The 20222-nt window shown below is 41.8% G+C and overlaps 1 protein-coding gene across 1 annotated transcript; it reads right to left on the bottom strand.

Annotated features, from left to right (window-relative positions):
- Positions 1–5805: 5805 nt before the first annotated feature.
- LOC104996794 (spermatogenesis-associated protein 31D1-like) lies at positions 5806–16477 on the bottom strand. Its single transcript, XM_010851158.1, has 3 exons — positions 16332–16477; positions 11519–15632; positions 5806–6363 (listed from the first exon to the last, which is right to left on the bottom strand). Exons 1-3 carry the CDS (start codon positions 16475–16477, stop codon positions 5806–5808), a joined length of 4818 nt encoding a protein of 1605 aa, XP_010849460.1.
- Positions 16478–20222: the final 3745 nt, after the last annotated feature.

Raw genomic sequence — 20222 nt, 5'->3', positions numbered from 1 at the left:
AAAAAAAAAAAGAAAAAAAAAAAAAAAAAAAAAAAAGAAATGAAAGAAACAATAGTAAAGATTAATAAAACTAAGAGCTGGTTCTTTGAGAAGATAAACAAAATTGACAAACCTTTAGCCAGACTCATCAAGAAAAAAAAAGAGAAGAATCAAATCAGCAAAATTAGAAATGAAAAAGGAGAGATTACAAGAGACAATGCAAAAATACAAAGGATTATAAAAGACTATTATGAACTATATGCCAATAAAATAAATAACCTGGAAGAAATGGACAGATTCTTAGAAAAGTTCAATCTTCCAAGACTGAACCAGGAAGAAATAGAAATTAGGAACAACCCAATTACAAGCACTGAGATTGAAGCTGTGCTCAAAAATCTCCCAAAAAACAAAAGCCAAGACCAGGTGGTTTCACAGGAGAATTCTATCAAACATTCAGAGAAGAGCTAATGCCTATCCTTCCAAAACTTTTTCAAAAAATTGCAGAGGAAAGAACACTTTCATTCTACGAGGTCACCATCACCCTGATACCAAACCAGACAAAGACAACACAAAAAAAGAAAACTACAGGCCAATATCACTGATGAACATAGATGCAAAAATCCTCAACAAAACTGCAGCTAACAGAATTCAGCAACACATCAAAAAGCTCATACACCATGATCAAGTTGGTTATTCCAGGGATGCAAGGATTCTTCAATATATGCAAATCAATCAACGTGATATACCATATTATTAGCGATCTAAGAAGAAATAAAAGGAATCCAGATAAGAAGTAAAGCTCTCACTGTTTGCAGTTGACATGATACTGTACACAGAAAACCCTAAAGATAGTATCAGAAAATTACTAGAGCTATTCAGTGAATTTAGCAAAGTTGCAGGATACAAAATCAATACACAGAAATCACTTGCATTTCTCTAGACTAACAATGAAAAATCAGAAAGAGAAATTAAGGAATCAATCCCATCCACCACTGCAACAAAAAGAATTAAATATCTAGGAATAAACCTACCTAAGGAGACAAAAAAAACTGTACACAGAACATCATAAGATGCTAATGAAAGAAATCAAAGATGACATAACAGATGGAGAGATATTCCATGTTCCTGGGTATGAAGAATCAATATTGTGAAAATGACATATTACTAAATGCAATCTACAGATTTAATGTGATCCCTATCAAATTACCAACGGCATTTTTCACAAAACTAGAACAAAAAATTTCACAATTCATATGGAAATACAAAAGACCCGAATATCCAAAGCAGTCTTGAGAAAGAAGAATGGAGCTGGAGGAATTAACCTTCTCAACTTCAGATTATACTACAAAGCTACAGTTATCAAGACAGTATGGTACTGGCACAAAAACAGAAATATAGACCAATGGAACAAGATATAAAGCCCAGAAATAAACCCATGCACCTATGGGTACCTTATTTTTGACAAAAGAATCAAGAATATACACTGGGGCAAAGACAGCCTCTTCCATAAATGGTGCTGGGAAAATTGGACAGCTACCTGTAAAAGAATAAAATTAGAACATGTCCTAACACCACACACAAGGATAAACTTGAAATGGATTAAAGGCCTAAATGTAAGACCAGAAACTATAAAACTCTTAGAGGAAAACATAGGCAGAGCAGTCAATGACATAAATCAAAGCAAGATCCTCTATGACCCACATCCTAGAGTAATGGAAATAAAAACAAAAGTAAACAGGTCAGACCTGATTAAACTTAAAAGCTTTTACATAGCAAAGGAAACTATAAGCAAGTTGAAAAGACAACCATCAGAATGGGAGAAAATAATAGCAAATGAAACAACTGACAAAGGATTAATTTCAAAAATATACAAGCAGCTCTAACAATTCAATACCAGAAAAACAAGCAACCCAATCAAAAAGTGGGGAAAGACCTAAATAGACATTTCTCCAAAGAAGATATATAGATGGCTAACAAACACATGAAAAGATGCTCAACATTGCTTATCATTAGAGAAATGCAAATCAAAACTACCTAACACTGGACAAAATGGCCCTCATCAAAAAGTCTACGAACAGTAAATGCTGGAGAGGGTGTGGGGAAAAGGGAACGTTCTTGCACTGTTGGTGGGAATGTAGACTGATGCAGCCACTATGGAAGACGGTATGGAGATTCCTTAAAAAACTAGGAATAAAACTACCATATGACCCAGCAATCCCACTCCTAGGCATATACCCCAAGGAAACCAAAATTGAAAGAGACACATGTATCCCACTGTTTACTGCAGCACTATTTACAGTAGCTAGAACATGGAAGCAACCTAGATGTACATCGACAGACGAATGGATAAAGAATTGTGGTACATATACACAATGGAATATTACTCAACCATAAAAAGGAACACATTTGAGTCCGTTCTAATGAGGTGGATGAACCTAGAACCTATTATACAGAGTGAAGTGAGTCAGAAAGAGAAAGATAAATACCATATTCTAATGCATATCATTGGAATCTAGAAAAATGGTACTGAAGAATTTATTTACAGGGCAACAATGGAGAAACAGATATAGAGAATAGACATATGGACATGCGGAGAGGGGAGGATAGGGTGAGATGTATGGAAAGCGTAACATGGAAACGTATATTATCCTATGTAAAATAGATAGCCAATGGGAATTTGCTGTATGGCTCAGGAAATTCAAACAGGCACTCTGTATCAATCTAGAGGGGTGGAATGGGGAGGGAGATGGGAGGGAGGTTCAAAAGGAAGGGGATATATGTATTCCTATGGCTGATTCATGCTGAGGTTTGACAGAAAACAGCAAAATTCTGTAAAGCAATTATTCTTCAATAAAAAAATAATAAATTAAAGAAAGAACACAAAGAACTAATGTTGGGGAGTATATGAAGAAAAGAGAAACCTCCTACACTGCTGGGGGAATGTAAATTATTGCAGCCACTATGGAAAACTAGAGAAGGAAAAGGCAACCCACTCCTGTATTCTCGCCTGGAAAATCCCATGGACAGAGGAGCCTGGCAGGCTACAGTCCATGGGGTCGCAAAGAGTCAGATATGACTTACTGACTAAACAACAATTATGGAAAACAGGACAGAGGTTTCTCAAAAAAGTAAAACTAGAACTACCATATAACCCAGCTATTCCACTCCTGGATGTATATCAAAAAAAATCATTTCAATAGATACATGTACCCCAATGTTCATAGCAGCACTATTTACAACTGCCTAGATATGGAAGCAATCTAAGTGTCCATCAGCAAATGAATGGATAAAGAAAATGTGGTATGTATACACACACATACACACACACACACACATACAGTGGATTACCACTCAACCATTTTAAAAAAATAAATAAATTTTGCCATTTGCAGCAGCATGGGTTGTCTTGGAAGGCATTATGCTAAGTGAAATAAGTCACACAGAAAAAGACAAATACTGTATGATATTATTTCTATGTGGAATATAAAAAATACAACAAAGTAGTAAATACAAAATAGAAGCAGACTCATAGATATGGAGAACAAACTAGTGGTTACCAGAGGGAAGCAAAAGGACGGGAAATACAGGGGTTGAGAATTGGGAGGTACGAACTACTGAGTGTGAGATAGGCTCAAGGATGTAATGAACAACAAAGGGAACAAAGCCAATATTTTGAAATAACTGCAAATGGAAAGTAATCTTCAAAAACTGTAAATTTTTTTACTTTTAAAAATAAAGATGTTTTAATTAAGACAAAAAAGAAAGTAAATAAATAGAAATTTTGACATGGAATCAAATATCTGTTTTTGTTTTACAATGCTATATTTTCAAATTAATTGCAAAAATGTACCTGAAGGATCTTACCATCTATTTAGAAAGGACAGAGTTCACTGTCAGAACTCCAGAATTTCTCTGCCCAGCATATTTTATCAGTTCATCCATGTAGTAGCTGACTAGCAATAGGGAAAATGAAGAGGGAAGAGCACAAAATGGCTCTTGTGTTTCTTGCTTGGATGTCCAGATGCTACTGATACTGGGAAGATAAGAGGGAGGAAACAAAGACTGCGAACAAGGCAGACAATGGGTTAAGTTTAGAAGACTCTACACTGAGGATGTTTTACCAAGCAGCTGATTTCACTGACTTGACACTAGCGCTGAAATAGCTAACCACGTTAAATGAATTACTCATTGAAAGAGGCTGGAGAAAGAAAAAAACATCCATATCAGGGTACATCCCTGGGTTAATCAGATATTTAGGAAGAGCTTTATGCTTTGTAAACTTTGTAATAAGAAAGTTTATAAACAAGTACAATTATGACCAAACATGCAGCATCAAATGTTAAATTTTTTAAAAAAAATATAAACTTTCCAAATATCAACAAAAATTAGAATTTAATACTATAGCACTTAGGATGTCATGATTAAAAATGTTACTTCTGAAAGTTTATAATAACATTAAAATGTTTATGATAGCGGTTGTTTTTCTTTTAAAGTACATATTATTTAAGCAATGTAAAATTAGGCATAGCAAAACCTGGGAAACAGATGCATCAAAAAGTTAACAGTAACTATTTTGATGGCAAGAATCTATGAAATTCTTTCTTCTACTTTTCCACATCTTTGAAATTCACTAAATAATACTTTCTAAAAGGGAAAATAGTCACCAAAAAAAGGGATTATCTTCCCTCTTATTAAGGTAAACACGGCTACAGTTCCTAATTAACACAGAACCTGAATACACTGTTAAGCCCTCAATAATCCAAGAACATATCAATATCTGCAATTGAAGACATTACCTGAGATGTTCAGGATTTCCCGGTGGCTCAACGGTAAGGACTCTGCCTGTAGTGCCGGAGACGACGGAGACTCCAGTTCCATCGCTGGGTGGGGAAGATCCCCTGGAGAAGGAAATGGCTACACGCTCCAGTATTGCCTGGAAAATACCATAGACAGAGGAGCCTGGAGGGCCACAATCCTTGGGGTCGCCAGGAGTCAGAAGTGATAGAAGCGACCGAGCGCATCATCTGAGATCTTCTGCCCTGCAAAAAAGCCGAATCCTTTCTGCCTGAGAGCCTCATGTCTTGCTGTCCTGGACCTTGCAGAGCACAAGGAATGGTTCAGCCTCTGCCCTCTCTGTCCACTGACACTAACGCCTTGATTGGCATTTATCTGGGGTTCCCACAACTACTCCTCACTGATCAGTCCCAAGCGGAATTAAAGCACTTTGGGTACCTCTGAAAACCACCACCTGAGGACTGTGAGGATCCTTCTTATACTCTGGTCCTGCAGAGAATCAGAGATGATTTCTTAATGCAGTGTATGGACTGGAGGTGGGGGGAGAGGGAGAGAGGTAGGTGCGTGCAGAGAAGCTTCCCAGGAGGCGCTAGTACAAACAATTTGCCAATGCAGGAGAGCAGGTTTGATCCCTGGGTTGGGAAAATCCCCCGGAGGACGGCATAGCCACCCACTCCTATTCTTGCCAGGAGAATCCCATAGACAGAGGAGCCTGACTAGCTACAGTTCATAGGGGTCGGACACGACTGAAGCAACTTAGCGGCACACTGGGTGTCTCACCATCCTTCTAAGCTGTGCAGGCACTTGCACGGCCCTGGACTCTGAGCACTGGCAAGACTCCCATGGTAACTGCCTTAGGGCCCCCAGCCCATTCCTTAACATCGGCCCTTAAGACTGTTCAAAGCTCTTCACTTGTCCATTCGTTCTCAAGGTCAACCCCATTAGTTCATATTAGCATCTCAGCACTTCATGGATGAGAGCTGAGACTCAGGTCACCTGAGCAAGCCCAGGCAGCCAGTGCAAGGTGTAGACTTAACAGTGGTCAATGTGGTTACCATACCTGGGACTAAGACCGCCCCCACGGAGTTCCCCGAGAGTCCCCTGCGGGGAGGGGCGTGTCTCGGGCAGGCGCAGCCCTGCCCCCAGGGCTTCCGAGGCAACGGCCTGGTGTGGGAGTTTCAGGAATGAGAATCTTCGAGGCCCGCAGACTGGGATGAAAATGGCTGACGACTCTTCAAACAGGACAAGGGGAAGTGTCCAGAAACCTTGGTCAGAACCTGTCTTTGAGTGAAATCTCAACTTCTGTCTTCCAGAAGCGATGGAAATAGGACTCAGAATTCTGAGGTAAGACGTCTCCCGAAACAGCCAGGTGCAGTCGCCATTAGGAAGCGATACGCCACAGCCTCTCAGTCCTTGCCCCTGACATGGCCCCGCCTCTGAACATGTCCACACCCCTGGGCGTGACACCAGTGCAGAGCACACTGGGCTGAGCCTCCGTGTAGAAATTCCTTCATTTTCCATTTTCTCCAGAAGTTTCTGAGCTCCACTAGGTATGTGCAGCTGTGATGAGGTAAACTTTATTTCTGTCCTCTGAGAAGGTGATTACGCCAAACGTGTTCTACACCATGTGAAAAGTGTTATGAATTGGAAAACAAGGACAGATCCCAGTGTGGGGGAATCAAAGACAACATCTGAGTGAAACCTTTCAGTATAGTACGAAGGAAAGAGGAGAGAAAGTATGAGGATTCATGTTTGGTCTTGTTGTTTTGAAGTTTTTATGATGAAAAGTCCCCATTTTGTGAGTATTCATTCCCATGTGGTGGTCCAGCACATGTGCTGTAAGAGTGAAGAATGTGGAGTTGTAGGAACCTGAAAGTAGGCAAGAGAATTAATTAAGAAAACAATCATGAGCTCCACAAAGACAGGAGCTTTGTGTCCTTCACTGGTGTGTCCTAAGTGCCAAATACATAGTAAACGTAGAAAGAATGAATGGATTGTTTTCAGACAGTGTTGGAGCTGACTATTAGTTGTAGAACATAAATACCAATCTATGGTGGTACCAACGTACTTAATTGTATGATTTTACCCAAGAGGAATCAGACGTTTATTAGAAGGCAGGGCTTCCCAGGTGGCTCAGTGGTAAAGAATCCGCCTGCCAATGCAGGAGCCTCATGCATGGTTTCAATCCTTGGATTGGGAAGAGCCCCTGGAGGAGGAAATGGCAACCCACCTCAGTATTTCTGCCAGGATAATCTAAAGGAACATGTCAGGCTATAATCCCTGGGATCCCGAAGAGTCAGACATGACAGAGCCACTGATAACACTGGCCTGCATGCACTAGAAAAGGTATAGTTAGGTTTTGCCAGGAAGGCAATGGCAACCCACTCCAGTACTCTTGCCTGGAAAATCCCATGGATGGAGGGGCCTGGTAGGCTGCGGTCCATGGGGTCGCTGGGAGTCGGATACGACTGAGGGACTTCACTTTCACTTTTCCCTTTCATGCATTGGAGAAGGAAATGGCAACCCACTCCAGTGTTCTTGCCTGGAGAATCCCAGGGACGGGGGAGCCTGGTGGGCTGCTGTCTATGGGGTCGCACAGAGTCGAATACGACTGAAGCAACTTAGCAGCAGCAGCCAGGCAAGGACATATGAAAGGAAAATGGGGAAGGTGCTTTAGAGCTATTTTTTGAAGACTTCTCTGGTGGCTCTGTGGTAAAGAATCCGCCTGCCAATGCCAGAGATGCGGGTTTGGTCCCTGGGTTGGTAAGATCCCCTGTAGAAGGAAATGGCAACCCACTCCAGTATTCTTGCCTGGAGAATCCCATGGACAGAGGAGCCTGGTATTCCTTGGGGTTGCAAAAGAGTCCGACACAACTTATTGACTAAACAACTTTAGAGCTATTTAAGTGTGTGGTTAAGTGATAGACCATGAAGTTTTCCTTGGAGGAGGAGATAAAGATAGAAGGTTATCAGATGAACGAGTGGCTTGTAGTTCCTGAGCAGGTTGAGGAATTGACATACCAAGGGCATAAGCTGAAAGAGTAAAGGGTGAAATGTCAAACTATATTTTTTCAGAGCGAAAAAATATTCTGATGACGAGTTCTAGAATATGGCCATAACTGAACTGGAATGGAGGTAAAGGGCCATAGGTTGAAAAGGGATAGACAGTGAGAGGTCAGATTATTGGATGGTCTATTCACATGAATATTAGACCTCTGATTGATTTCTCCCACTTTGAGTTCCTGTCCAGAGACTCTTTCCTCTCCCCAAATCTACACAGGATTTGCATTTCCTGCAATTCTAACCTTCAATCAGTGTCATGACTCTGGACAGGAAGGTAAAGTGGGGCAGTGAGACAGAGGGCTATGATAGATATCTGATTTTTTTTTTTTTTTTTAAGACTCAGCCTTCACTTACCTTCTGTAAACAGCTTCTCTCTTGTCGTCTGGGAAACTAACCCCATTTACAGTCTCAGCCCATGTGCAAGTGAAGTAGTTATTTCCCAACTCTATATTAAATACACTGATAAGAGCAGATTTAAACCTTGAAATCTGTAGGATTTGCTTCCTCTGTAAGCATGGCTGTCTCTACAGAAGCTGAAGTTAGCTTCTTTAGCCCTACGATCTGAAAGCTAGAGCAGAGGGGAGATATTGGGGGAGGCAGGATGAAATATATTGCATCTAATTTTTTTCTCTCTCAAGTCTGTAAACTGGCGGTAGTGAGTCAGGTAGTTCTAAGGCCTCCTTTCACCTGATTATTCGAGGTGACCCCACACCACCTTTACCTCCATGCCTACTTTCCCACCTCCTTTGGACACTCCAACCTCTTTGTTTTTCTTACCAGCCACTGCTCTACTAAACTATTAAATAGCTTTGACCTTGATGATATGAATGTGAATGAAGGCAAGGATACACTTGACACCTCTGGCCAATTTTGCTTCAGTTAACTGAGTTGGGTGACCAAGAAGAAAACCTTGTCTTAGGAAGACTTCTAAGAAGGTCCCAATGATCCCTACCTCCTGATAGTCACACCCTGATGTAATTACTCATCCCCTTGAATGTAGGTTGAACTTAGTAATTTGCTTTTAATAGAATAAGGAAAAAGGTAATGGAATATCAATTCCACTATTAGTTTACAAAATATCGTAACTTCTTTCTTCCTAGCAGACTGTCTTCTGAACCTGATGAAGCACTGGAGAGGCCCACATGGCAAGGAACTGAGGATAGACTCCAGCCAGCTCCAGCCAACAGTCAAGGAATTGAAGATCTCAGTCCAACAGGCTTTGAGGAACTTCATCTTGCCAGCAGTTATGTAAGTGATCACTGAAGTGGGTCTTTCTACAGTCATACCTTTAGATGATACCCCAGCCCCAGCTGATACCTTAAATGCAGCCATGTGAGAGACCGTAAAGCAGAGAACCTGGATAGGTCTTGCCTGAATTCCTGACCACAAAAACTGTGAGATAGTAAATAAGTGGTTTTTTTTAAGCCTCTGAATTTGAGGATGTTCATTTTACAGCAGGGGGCTTCCCTGGTGGCTCAGCTGATAAAGAATCTGCCTGCAATGCAGGAGACCTGTGTTTGATCCCTTGGTTGGGAAGATCCCCTGGAGAAGGAAACGGCTATCCATTTCAGTATTCTGGCCTGGATAATTCCATGGACTGTATAGTATTCCACGGACTATACAGTTCATACGGTCACAAAGAGTCGGACGCGACTGAGTGGCTTTCACTTTCATGTTATTCAGTAGTAGATAACTAATACACACCTAAATTACTGTGATCTTGGTGAAAGATGTAGCATGACTAGAAAGTCAGGCACTGAATAGGAGTACATCCCTCTGATGTCATCCCTAGGAATACTGTCTTCGTTCTCAGAAATTACCCCATATACTCTTACACTTAAATGGTATCATCATACTCTAAAAGCCCTGATTAGTCTCCAGGAGCTGCTGGAGGCATAGGTAGGGTTGTGTTGGGTGAAGTGGGTGGGTGGTCAGTATGGGATCATAAGTAGTGATGATGATGTCATTCTTTCCCTTCTCATTTTTGTCTTCCTTTCCCACTCACTCCATCATTACATTTTATTTACTCTCTCCTTTTCCCCCAAATTCTGGGTGGCTGCCCAATGACCATTCCTGCCAACAGTGGCCAGGTGATCTCTTCGTCTTACAGTAATACCACCCTGAAGAGATTTCCTTGAAGAGCAGCTCTTCCTGTTCCTTGAGGTGCTTTCACAAGCAGGGAGACCTCATCATCAAGCTCAAAATATGCTTTCCAGATTAAACATCCCACGTGCAGCAGATTCTTCAGCCAGAAGAATCTGCTGAATTCTGACCCTGGCCAGGCCAGTGTCCACAATTGTAAAGCCTATCTATCTGTATACACCTCATTCAATGACCACCTACCTGTGAGTTACTCTGGGATCAGGAACATTTTCTAAACAAAAGTAAGACCGTCTTCAAGAAAATATTCATATCCCTCAGCCTTTTCAGAGCTGCAAATTCTGTCTTCCCTACTGCCCCAGTAAGGGTAGAGGAAAGGTAAAGGGTGAACTGCTACTTATTTTCATTAGGGTCGGGTAAGGCATGGGAGACGGAGAAGGCAGTGGCACCCCACTCCAGTACTCTTGCCTGGAAAATCCCATGGACGGAGGAGCATGGAAGGCTGCAGTCCATGGGGTCGCTAGGAGTAGGACACGACTGAGCGACTTCACTTTCACTTTTCACTTTCATGCATTGGAGAAGGAAATGGCAACCCACTCCAGTGTTACTGCCTGGAGAATCCCAGGGATGGGGGAGCCTGGTGGGCTGCCATCTATGGGGTCGCACAGAGTTGGACACGACTGAAGTGACTTAGCAGCAGCAAGGAGTGGGAGATGTGGCCCATCACCACAAAATTCATAAAGGATGAAAGAGTTCTTCATTGCAGGACATTTATTCCTCACCAAGAGATCTAAGAGGAAGATTTCTGTCTACCACTAACCTCAAGGCCTAAACATTCTCTAAAACTTTTTGAGGCAACAAGAGTCAAATCTGGCTATATTATGCTAGAGTAACTCATTCCACCCTATAGCTGTATATGGCTCAGGATAGTTTGAGAGCAGATGAAAAGATAGTTTAAGCCAAGTTCTAGACTTTAAGATATCTTCTCACTTTTCAAAAGCCTGAAAATTTCTAGAGTAAATTTTTGTACTTTTTAATAAAAAATAATTAAGTTTTTTAGGTAGAGGATATCAGAGCAGGATCAAATAAAGGACTCCAGGATAAAACTGAGAAGACCACTGTCAGGCTCCCCGCAAGGAAGCCTCTTAGACACCAAGAGGAAATCAGAATGAACTGAACTACTCCTTCCATTTCCCACATACAAGTACCAGGATAACTAAAACCCATGCACCCAGTGCAGTACACAGAGAGCATTAGTGTTTCTCTATTAGAACATTTATTGAGGAGGATAAAAATTCTCGATTTACTAAAGGAAGGTTGTTTTCATCTGAGAATGTCTTATCATGAAAACTGCAAGGTTTTCTCAGTGACTGAATGAGTCGTTTGGAGAAATTTCTTCTCCCTCAAAATGCTGGAGAAGTGATTTCTGTTTGAATAGAAGAGTTAGATCTCTGAACACAGTGTCTTCTTCAGGAGTGAGGGGGGCTGGAGGGATCTGGCATTCTTGACGCACACAGGTGGGGCTTGGATGGCTTACCAGCTCCCTGGAGGGCAGGGAAGAGGGTTGATTCTGACATAATACCTGATCCTCAAAGGCCACATCTTTTGGGGGATGTCTGACCCCATCACTGTTCTGTCTGACACGTGTAAGACAACTCTGATCAGCATAAACAGCTTCTTGGTTTGAGGACTTGGGACTTACCCATTCCTCTTGCTGTAAGTCAGGGAGAGCACCATAGTTGGAGGGATGTCCCTTACCAGGCATTACCTGGGTCTGCAGTTCCTTCTTGCGCTGACTTAATTCCAAGGCCTCAGATTCAAACCTACATGCCAGCTTCTCTTCTAGGATCTTCCCAATGGCTCTCATGAGCTCGTGAGCTTCAAGGGGCCCATGACTCACAAAGAGAGCTGCACTTTCAATTGAGTCTTGGTGCTGTGCAAAGGTTGACATGAATTTGGCTTTTTGCTGGGGACTTTCCTGGTCTTTTGTTTTTCTCATGAAATCAATCCACTGAAAAAATTGCCTCATCTTTTTTCTGAAGAAACTTTCAGGAGGAAGCTGCTCATTCTGTGACAGAGATGAGGAAGTGTCCTTTAATTCTCTTTCCTCAACAAGGTGGCACTTCTTTCTGCCTGTAGACATCCCTGCTCCTGAATTTTCACTTCTGTATTCTCCTGCTTTGGAACCCAAAGGCTTTCTCTCTGCAGCAGGTGGGAAGTTATTATCCTGGCACTTCAATAGTACATGCTTAGAGGGATCCTGCCTCTGCTCCATGCTGGTCCCACTGTCCTCCGAGTGGATGTTTGGCACCTGGGAAGCTGCCATGTCCCCAGTGGAGACACTCTGGGCAAGAGTCTGTGAAGACTTGGAAGGCAACCTACTTGAAGTCGGGGTCATGTCTGTGGGACAGTGGTCAGCCTGGCTATGCTCCTTATTTTTGAATTTTAACTTTAACTCAGTAAGGATCTGTTTTTGAAAGTCTGATATATCAGAATCTTGGGGAACAGATATTTTTGGTGGGGGACATTGAGTGGTCAGGGTAGTTTCTGCTTTAATCATTTTGACCTTTGTCATTTGGGAGCTTCTCAATTTGCTGGTTGGCAAGATGTTACAGGATTGTGATTCAAGAGCATGAAGCTCCTTGGCCCTGAATATCTCCCTGGACACACTGAACATTGTGGAATGTTGTGAATTTTTCCTCGCTATCTTTCGGCCCTGAATCATTTCTACTCTATCACTGAAGTTCATGGTCTCATTCCTTGGCTCAGGTCTATACCCACCTTGCCTTATGGGCACCACTGGGCTGCGTCTGTCATCCAGTAGAGTCTCATTTTGACTTACTTTGTCTTTGTTTCTGTGTGTGACGGGCTGAAAAGTCTGTCTGCCACACTCAATTGTCTGAATGTCCTCTGCAAGCTTTTGGTAGGTATCAGAGTATGATGGTTGTGGGGCCCTCTGTCCTTCTTGGCCCACAGATGAGATAACAGGGAGAGGATGATCCAGCATGGGGGTTGAATTTGTGGTTCTCACCTTATTTCCCTGAGAAGTTTTAGATCTTTCTTCAAGAGGCTTGGAAAGCTCATCTTTGGAGTCTACCCCAGAAATATGGGTGGTTGAGGAGGGAAAGTCAAATTGAGGAAGAGGCCATATTTTGGCTTCTCTCAACATATAGAATTTTATGGATTCAAGAACCTTGAGGGGTAGGCCCCATCTCTGAGTCACACGAAACCTTAAAATATGGGCTTCTAGCACCTTTAGGGTATTGTGATCAAGAAAAGAAAGCTCTGGAGTGCTAATCTGGTGGCATACTTTACCTACAATTGTGTTTTTTGAATGTGGGTCTTCCACATTGGTTTGGGAGCTTGCAGAAGGAAGCAAAGTATTGTCGTCAGCCAGCCATGAACGACACACACTTGTAGGAATCCTACCCACACTAATCTGCCAAGACTTTGTGCTCACATGTAATCTAAGAATGTTTTTTATTTGATTCCGATCTATGTCCTTTCTTGAGACATTTAGTAATTCATTCCTTGAGTGATTCCTTGAGTGACACACACGGTTAGTTTTTGTCCCCAAGGCAGCCCTCAGACCCTGCACTAGGTAGCATTCTGAGCTATCTTGTGGGCTGTCTTCTGGGCTCTTCTCAAGGATATAGCCAAGATTCTTCCTCATGTCATCCCTTAGCTGAAACTTTGTTGAGACCCTCTCATGGTAATTTCCTGGGAGACGCAATTCAGTCTTCTCTATATTGTTGCTACCCTGGCCCTGAAGCTCAGAAAGTTGTAACTGAACATGCCTGCCTCTCTGCTGAGGTACTTCTGCTAATTTGCATTGAGGCCCCATCAGTGCTAGAGACTCTAGATTCCTACAGGCTTGGAGGTACCAGCGTGGAATTAGCCTCCTTGGAACGTGGAGCTGCAGTTTCTCCTGGGGTTCACTGGTGATATGAAAATGGCCAGGAAGGATAGAGACTGGTACATAGGTATGGGATGGCTGGTTGACCAATGGGAGGTTATGAGCTTGAGAACAAGTGGCTTGAGATTTTTGGAGCACAGGAACTAAACCCCACAAACTTTCCTGTTGCTTCTGTAACACATGCCACTCCAGATGTTGATTTTCAGTTGCAATATGAAAGTCTGACTCATTCTGGAATCTGTGGAAAGACACTCCACAGTCCCTAATTTGGGATGGAGAAGAGGATGATAGGATTGGGAGTCGGGCTTGAAGGTGGGCCTGGGGCTGGACCTGAGTGAAAGGTAGAGACTGGGATTGTGGCTTAGTTTGAGGCAAGGATTGTGGTGGATACACATGGGGAAGGAGATGGGGACGGGAATGAAGAAGTGGTGGAGATTCTTGATCCCGCATTTTGACTGCAGGAGCATTACAGATTCCATTGAATAAGACAAAGTGAGACTCTAGAGGGGAACTACTACTAGAAACCAGAAGAGTAGCCACTAGGGATTCACTGTGCAAAGAGGGAAGACCCCAGAAGAGCTGGCTATATTTCTGCTGCAAGTTACCCCCCAAAGTCTTGACATATAAGAGCCGCTGACAAATGTGAAGCTTCTCTGGTTTGCTTTCACTGTTCCAGCCACTTTGGGGGGCTGTAGTGTTCTGTACATCAAGAGACTGCAACAAATTCCCTGAAGATGTCCGTTGGTATTCTGACCACATTTGTTTTGAAAATGGACCCTCTTCCTTTTCTTTCTTCTCTAAACTCGGGAAAGCCATTCTGTTTTTTATTTGTCTCTCCAAGAGTCCACGGATGTTAAAGCCAGAGAAAGAATGGCTATTGGCCTCCTTGTGCTTTGTAACAGAGTCTCCCCAGAGATAAGTGTCTTGTGGATGGAGGGAAACATGCTCTCGCTGAAAATCAGAGTGTGGTAATGCTGGGAGGAGCCCGTTCATGGCCTGAGCTTGCCACAAAGAGAAGTCTGAAATTGATAGACTTGAATGCTCAGTGCCTCTGATTGTTGAAACACAAGTGGACAACTCACTAGGGCTATCTGGAGATGACTTCTCCAGAACAGGCTTCAATAAAGTGGAAATTGATTTAGGTTGAGTCACAGATAAAGTGCAGTCTGATGGTGGTGAAACAAATGGGGTTGGTGGTGCATGAGGACAAGCAAAAGAATCAGTGGGATTCATCGTCTGGGACAAATCTGATAAGGGGTTGATATCTTGGGAAAGGGTGGGGTCAAGAGAGGAAATGGTATCTAGAAACAATGTGGCCTCTGCTGGGACAACAGGGTCTGCTGTCTGAGTGTCATGTGGTAGGAGAAGGGGGAAAGCAATGGTTTGGGATGGGGAATAATCCACTGGGAATTCAGAATCCAAGGAAGAAAAAGGCTCTGAGGCCAGAGAGTGGCCCATTGGTGAGGGTGAAAAAAAGTCAGTTAAGGGGGTCATTGGGCTAGGGGAGAGAATAGAGGAGGGCAGTGAGGAAGGCTCCGGCAGAGAGGCTGGAGGTAGGTTTCCTGGAGGGACTGCTGAGAAGGCCGGGGACAAAGTACACGATGACTCAGTCACAGGAGCTGTGGAAGCCAAAGGAGACACAGAGGAAGTAGCATCTTCCAGGGCCTCCAGGAACAGCAGCCGATTGACCTCAGCAGTTGCGTTATTACACACCTCACAGAAGGGGTCTGGACATAAGAGTTGACGAAAGCAGGTGGTATCATCATGCTGGCCCAGGGGGCTGCAGGAGATAGGAAGTACAAAACTACAGCCAGGACCAGGAAAAAACATGAGGCCCTGGTACCTCTGGCAAAAGTATGGCTGCCCAATGTATACTATCTTTTCACATTCTTCGACTTCTTCAATCTCACAATGTATCTTTTAATCCCTCTTGCCAAGGCTTTCACATTCTGAATCTGAGGATATTCCCTCCCATGTCAATCCCAGGCTTCACTGAGGCCCTAGAAATTCAAAGACTCCACTAAAAAAGTGGGATACAGGAAAGAAGGTAATGTTTAGTCACCTTTGCAGAAGATAAAGCTCCTTCCTTGCCTCCTCTGCTTCGCTCTGGCAAGTTCTCCAACCTGGGAAACCAGGAGAGTGATGAAGGTAGGAACAAAGAGAACTTATAGGAGACTAAGTAGAATGTCCTTTAGTGGTACCCTTGGTGGATTGGAGAGTCTCAAGAACTAGAATATAAGATCACATGGTCAGTGATAATAATAGCAAGGCTCAAATATATATGTTGCCTTATCATTCACAAAGGGCTTTCATATGTATTCTCCCATGTGATATTCAGAACCGCCCTTTGAGGAAAAAGTCAATGGTTATTTACCTCAAAGAGGAATCTGATCATCCAGGAAGTCAGAGGACTTATACAAAGTCAGGACACAGAAGTTCTGACTCTTGACATCTCATATGGCCACCTGTGGGGAAACACCCATTGCCCAGGTCCATCATGGTTTCAAGCCCAGCCATGAGAAAAACAGGGAATCCGAGAAGTGTCTCAGGCTTGGACTGCCTCCCCGTGAGCCTCTCCCCAGATACCTCTGGTTTCTGAGAGAAACGGTATCTAGCCACTGACATCGTCAGAGGTCACGGACCTGGGATCTCATGGAAAAGGCAGGAAGGGTCACCCTTGGAGAGATCCGGTGAAACAGGCAGAGCCTTACCTTTCAGTGTGCCACCTTTCCTTCTCCTCCTGGTTCTGCCCTGACGCTGAGAACAAAAACAAAAGAATGAAGCCCTGGGGCTCATTTCTCTCAGTCCTCTCTAGAAAACTCATATATTCATTATCCATGAATAATATGACTCTAATTAATAGACTTTTATGTTCTTTTTATCAATTTTAAAGGTTTAAAATGTTTTTAATTTTTTCTTCTTAAAAAAATAAGTGATTTTGAATGTATAGCAATAGAAACTTTCCAAATTGAAATGCAAAGAGAAAAAAATTTAATATTTAAACCCAGAATATCCAAGAATTGAGACAGTTTCAAAATGTGTAGTATATCAATATATGCAACAGAAATATTAAAATGAGAAGAAAGAACAGAACAGAAGAAACATTTGAAGAAGTAACAGCCCAAGATTTTCCAAAATTAATGATAGACTAACCATAGATTGTGGAAGCTCAGAGAACACCAAGCAGCATAAATACTAAGAAAGTCTAAACCTGGACATATTTTATTAAAGCTGTAGGAACCTGAAAGATAAAATCTTGAAAGAAAACAGAAGAAAATAATGCCATACCTCTAGAGGAACAAGGATGAGAATTATGGGCTTCTCATCATAAATCAGAGCTTCCCTGATAGCTCAGTTGGTAAAGAATCCACCTGCAGTGCAGGAGACCCTGGTTTGATTCCTGGGTCTTAAAGATCTGCTGGAGAAAGAATAGGCTACCCACTCCAGTATTCTTGGGCTTTCCTTGTGGCTCTGCTAGTAAAGAATCACTTGCAATGCAGGAGACCTGGATTTGATCCCTGGGTTAGGAAGATCCCCTGGAGAAAGGAAAGGCTACCCACTCCAGTATTCTCCCTGGAGAATTCCATGGACTGTATAGTCCATGGGTTGTAAAGAATTGGACATTGGACACAAAAAGTTGACTGAGTGACTTTCACTTTCACTTTTGATCATAAACCATGCAAGCAAAAAGAAAATTGACTGAAATATTAAAGTGTTGAAAGAAAAAAATCACTCCAGAACTTTTTATCTAGTGAAATTATCCTTCAAAAGTAAATGAGAAATAAAAACTGTCTCAAGACAAACGAAAACTGAGTCAGCAACATCAGATCTTCCCTGGAATAAATGTTAAAAAAAGTTCTATAGGAAGAAGGAAAACAACATCTCAAGTCTTCATAAAGGAAGAGAGGAAAAGGAATCAATGATGGTAAAAGAAAAAAAACACTTTCATTTTTCTTATTCTCAATTGACTTAATGATACTACTGATAATGTATTGAGTGATCATAGTATATGGATAGGTGAAATAAATGACATCAGTGTTACAAGGGATAGGAGGGAGGAATTGGGAACTCTGTTATAACAGAACCTGTACTACTTATGAAGTGGTATAGTGTTTATATGAAAGTAGATTTGAGTTGTCAGTGTATTAGTTGTCAGTACATTAGTTGTTAATGTATTGAATATATTGCAAATTCTATGGCATAGAATACTTGATATGCTAAGAGAAGAGAGAGAGGGAATCCTATAAAGTACTTGTTTGAAACCAGAAAAGGCACAAAAAGAGGGGAAGAAGAAAAGAATACTTATAATAAATACTAAACAGTTACAGACATGATGGATATTAATCCAACCATATAGAAAATTGCTAAATGTAAGTGGTCTAAATACATTCAATTAAAAGCTAGATTGTCAGTGGATAAAATAAGATCCAATTATGTGTTGCCTACCAAACACCCACTTTAAAAATAAAGATACTGTACCATGCTAACACTGATGAAAGAAGCAGGAGGAGCTATATTAATTTCAGACAAAGCAGACTTCAGAACAAGGAGAGTTATGAGGGATAAAGAGGGACAGTACATAACAACAAAAGGGTCAGTTCTCTAAGAAGACACAACAATCCTTAACATGTATACAGTCTAACAGACTGTCAAAATATGGGAAGCAAAAACTGGCCCAACTGTAAGGACAATTAGATGAATCTACTGTTATTTTTGGAGACTTCAACTCCCGTCTATCAGAAATGGACAGATTCAGCAGGCAGAAAATCAGTAATGGTAGAGTTGACCTAACCAGCACCATCAGTCAAATTGATCTAATTGACATTTATAGAATACTCCATCCAACAACAGAATACACATTCTTCTCAAGCACACATGGAACATTGACCAAAATAGACCACATTCTGGACCATGAAATGCATCTTAACAAATGCAAACTAGAAATCATACAAAATGTGTTTTTAGATGATAATAGAATTAAACTAGAAATCGTTTACAGATAGTTAGAAAGGCCAAAATGCCAAAATGTTTGAAGAGTAAACAGCATGCTACTAACAAATGGGTCAAGGAAGAAATCTCAGAAAAAAGAAAAATTTTTAACTAAATGAAAATTAAAATACAACTTGTCAAAGTTTGTGAGATACAAAAGAAACAGTACCTGGAGGGAAACTGATAGCACTGAATACATCCATTTGAAAAGAAAGATTTAATATCTTTGAGGGACTCTGGCTTACTGACCTGGTCGATGTCTCCCTGTTTCCAAAATATTGAGAAACTTGAGTTCCCCTTTAGGTAGCATAGTGACAGAAGAAGGAGCCCCACCCAACACACAAAGACAAGGATGGGAAAACTTAGGAAGTTGAGCTGGAACTCAGCCATGGTGCAGTAAGTTTCTTCAGACAAAGATGATGATCCAAATCATCAGAAGTGCATTGCTGCCTCAGGCATCTGGGCATTTAAAGTGCACATTCTAGACTAGAGTTCTAGGCCCACATCACAGAGGTTTAGCTAAACACCAAAGGTTCTTGAGGGTGGGGGAGGGGACAATACAAGAAAGATGAAACCACAGTCCTTCCCCACCACCCAACCCAGCAGATCCATCCATCCCTCCAGGGCCCTTTAGATACTTCTGATCTACCTTTCCAACCACACATTCACATACCATATATTTACTTTAGTGAAAATTCCTATTTATTCCACCTGTTACCTAGATATTAACTGAGACCTTATTGCCTAATGGTCACCCTTTGGACCCCGCATAATATATAAAACTCTGCTGTGCCAAGGGATTTACACCTCCAAGGTCTACTCTGCCTTCAACTACAGCTTCCCCTCATATATAATGTGTCTTTACCTGCATGGAGCCAGAGGCATAAATATATGTCACCCACTCCCCCGTATCTCCTCAAAAGAATTCACCAAAAAGCACAAGTGTGCAGAGTGGCCTATATTAATAAATAGGAAGCATGACAAAAAGAGAAACAAGGGCATGGCACGCTCATGACCCTATAGCAAAAAACTTAGAAATCTTGGGTAATTCTTTTTTTCCCAAAATCCCTCTTAAGCTATTCAGCCCCTTAAGGTTCTCAAACCTAGCCCCCTCCACCCATAGAGTGTCTCTTCCTGCTGCTCCCTCTTTCATCTGACAAATCCCTTCTTCTCCTCACAACATTTAAATTTTTTTTTTTATTTTACAGAACACAACCTGCAGGACCAAATACACTCTCATCTACTTTCTTTTCACTAAAATTTCTATTGGCATCTCCATACCTTTGTGGACATAACATCACTTTTGTTGATGCATGTACACAATGGTGTACATGCATTTATTTCATCTCCCTATGCTAGTTATTAGTCATTTACTAGTTGT

Source organism: Bison bison, unplaced genomic scaffold (genome assembly GCF_000754665.1).
Source record: "Bison bison bison isolate TAMUID 2011002044 unplaced genomic scaffold, Bison_UMD1.0 scf7180017864298, whole genome shotgun sequence".
Lineage (NCBI taxonomy): Eukaryota > Metazoa > Chordata > Mammalia > Artiodactyla > Bovidae > Bison > Bison bison.
This window is presented reverse-complemented; position numbering and strand designations above follow the sequence as displayed.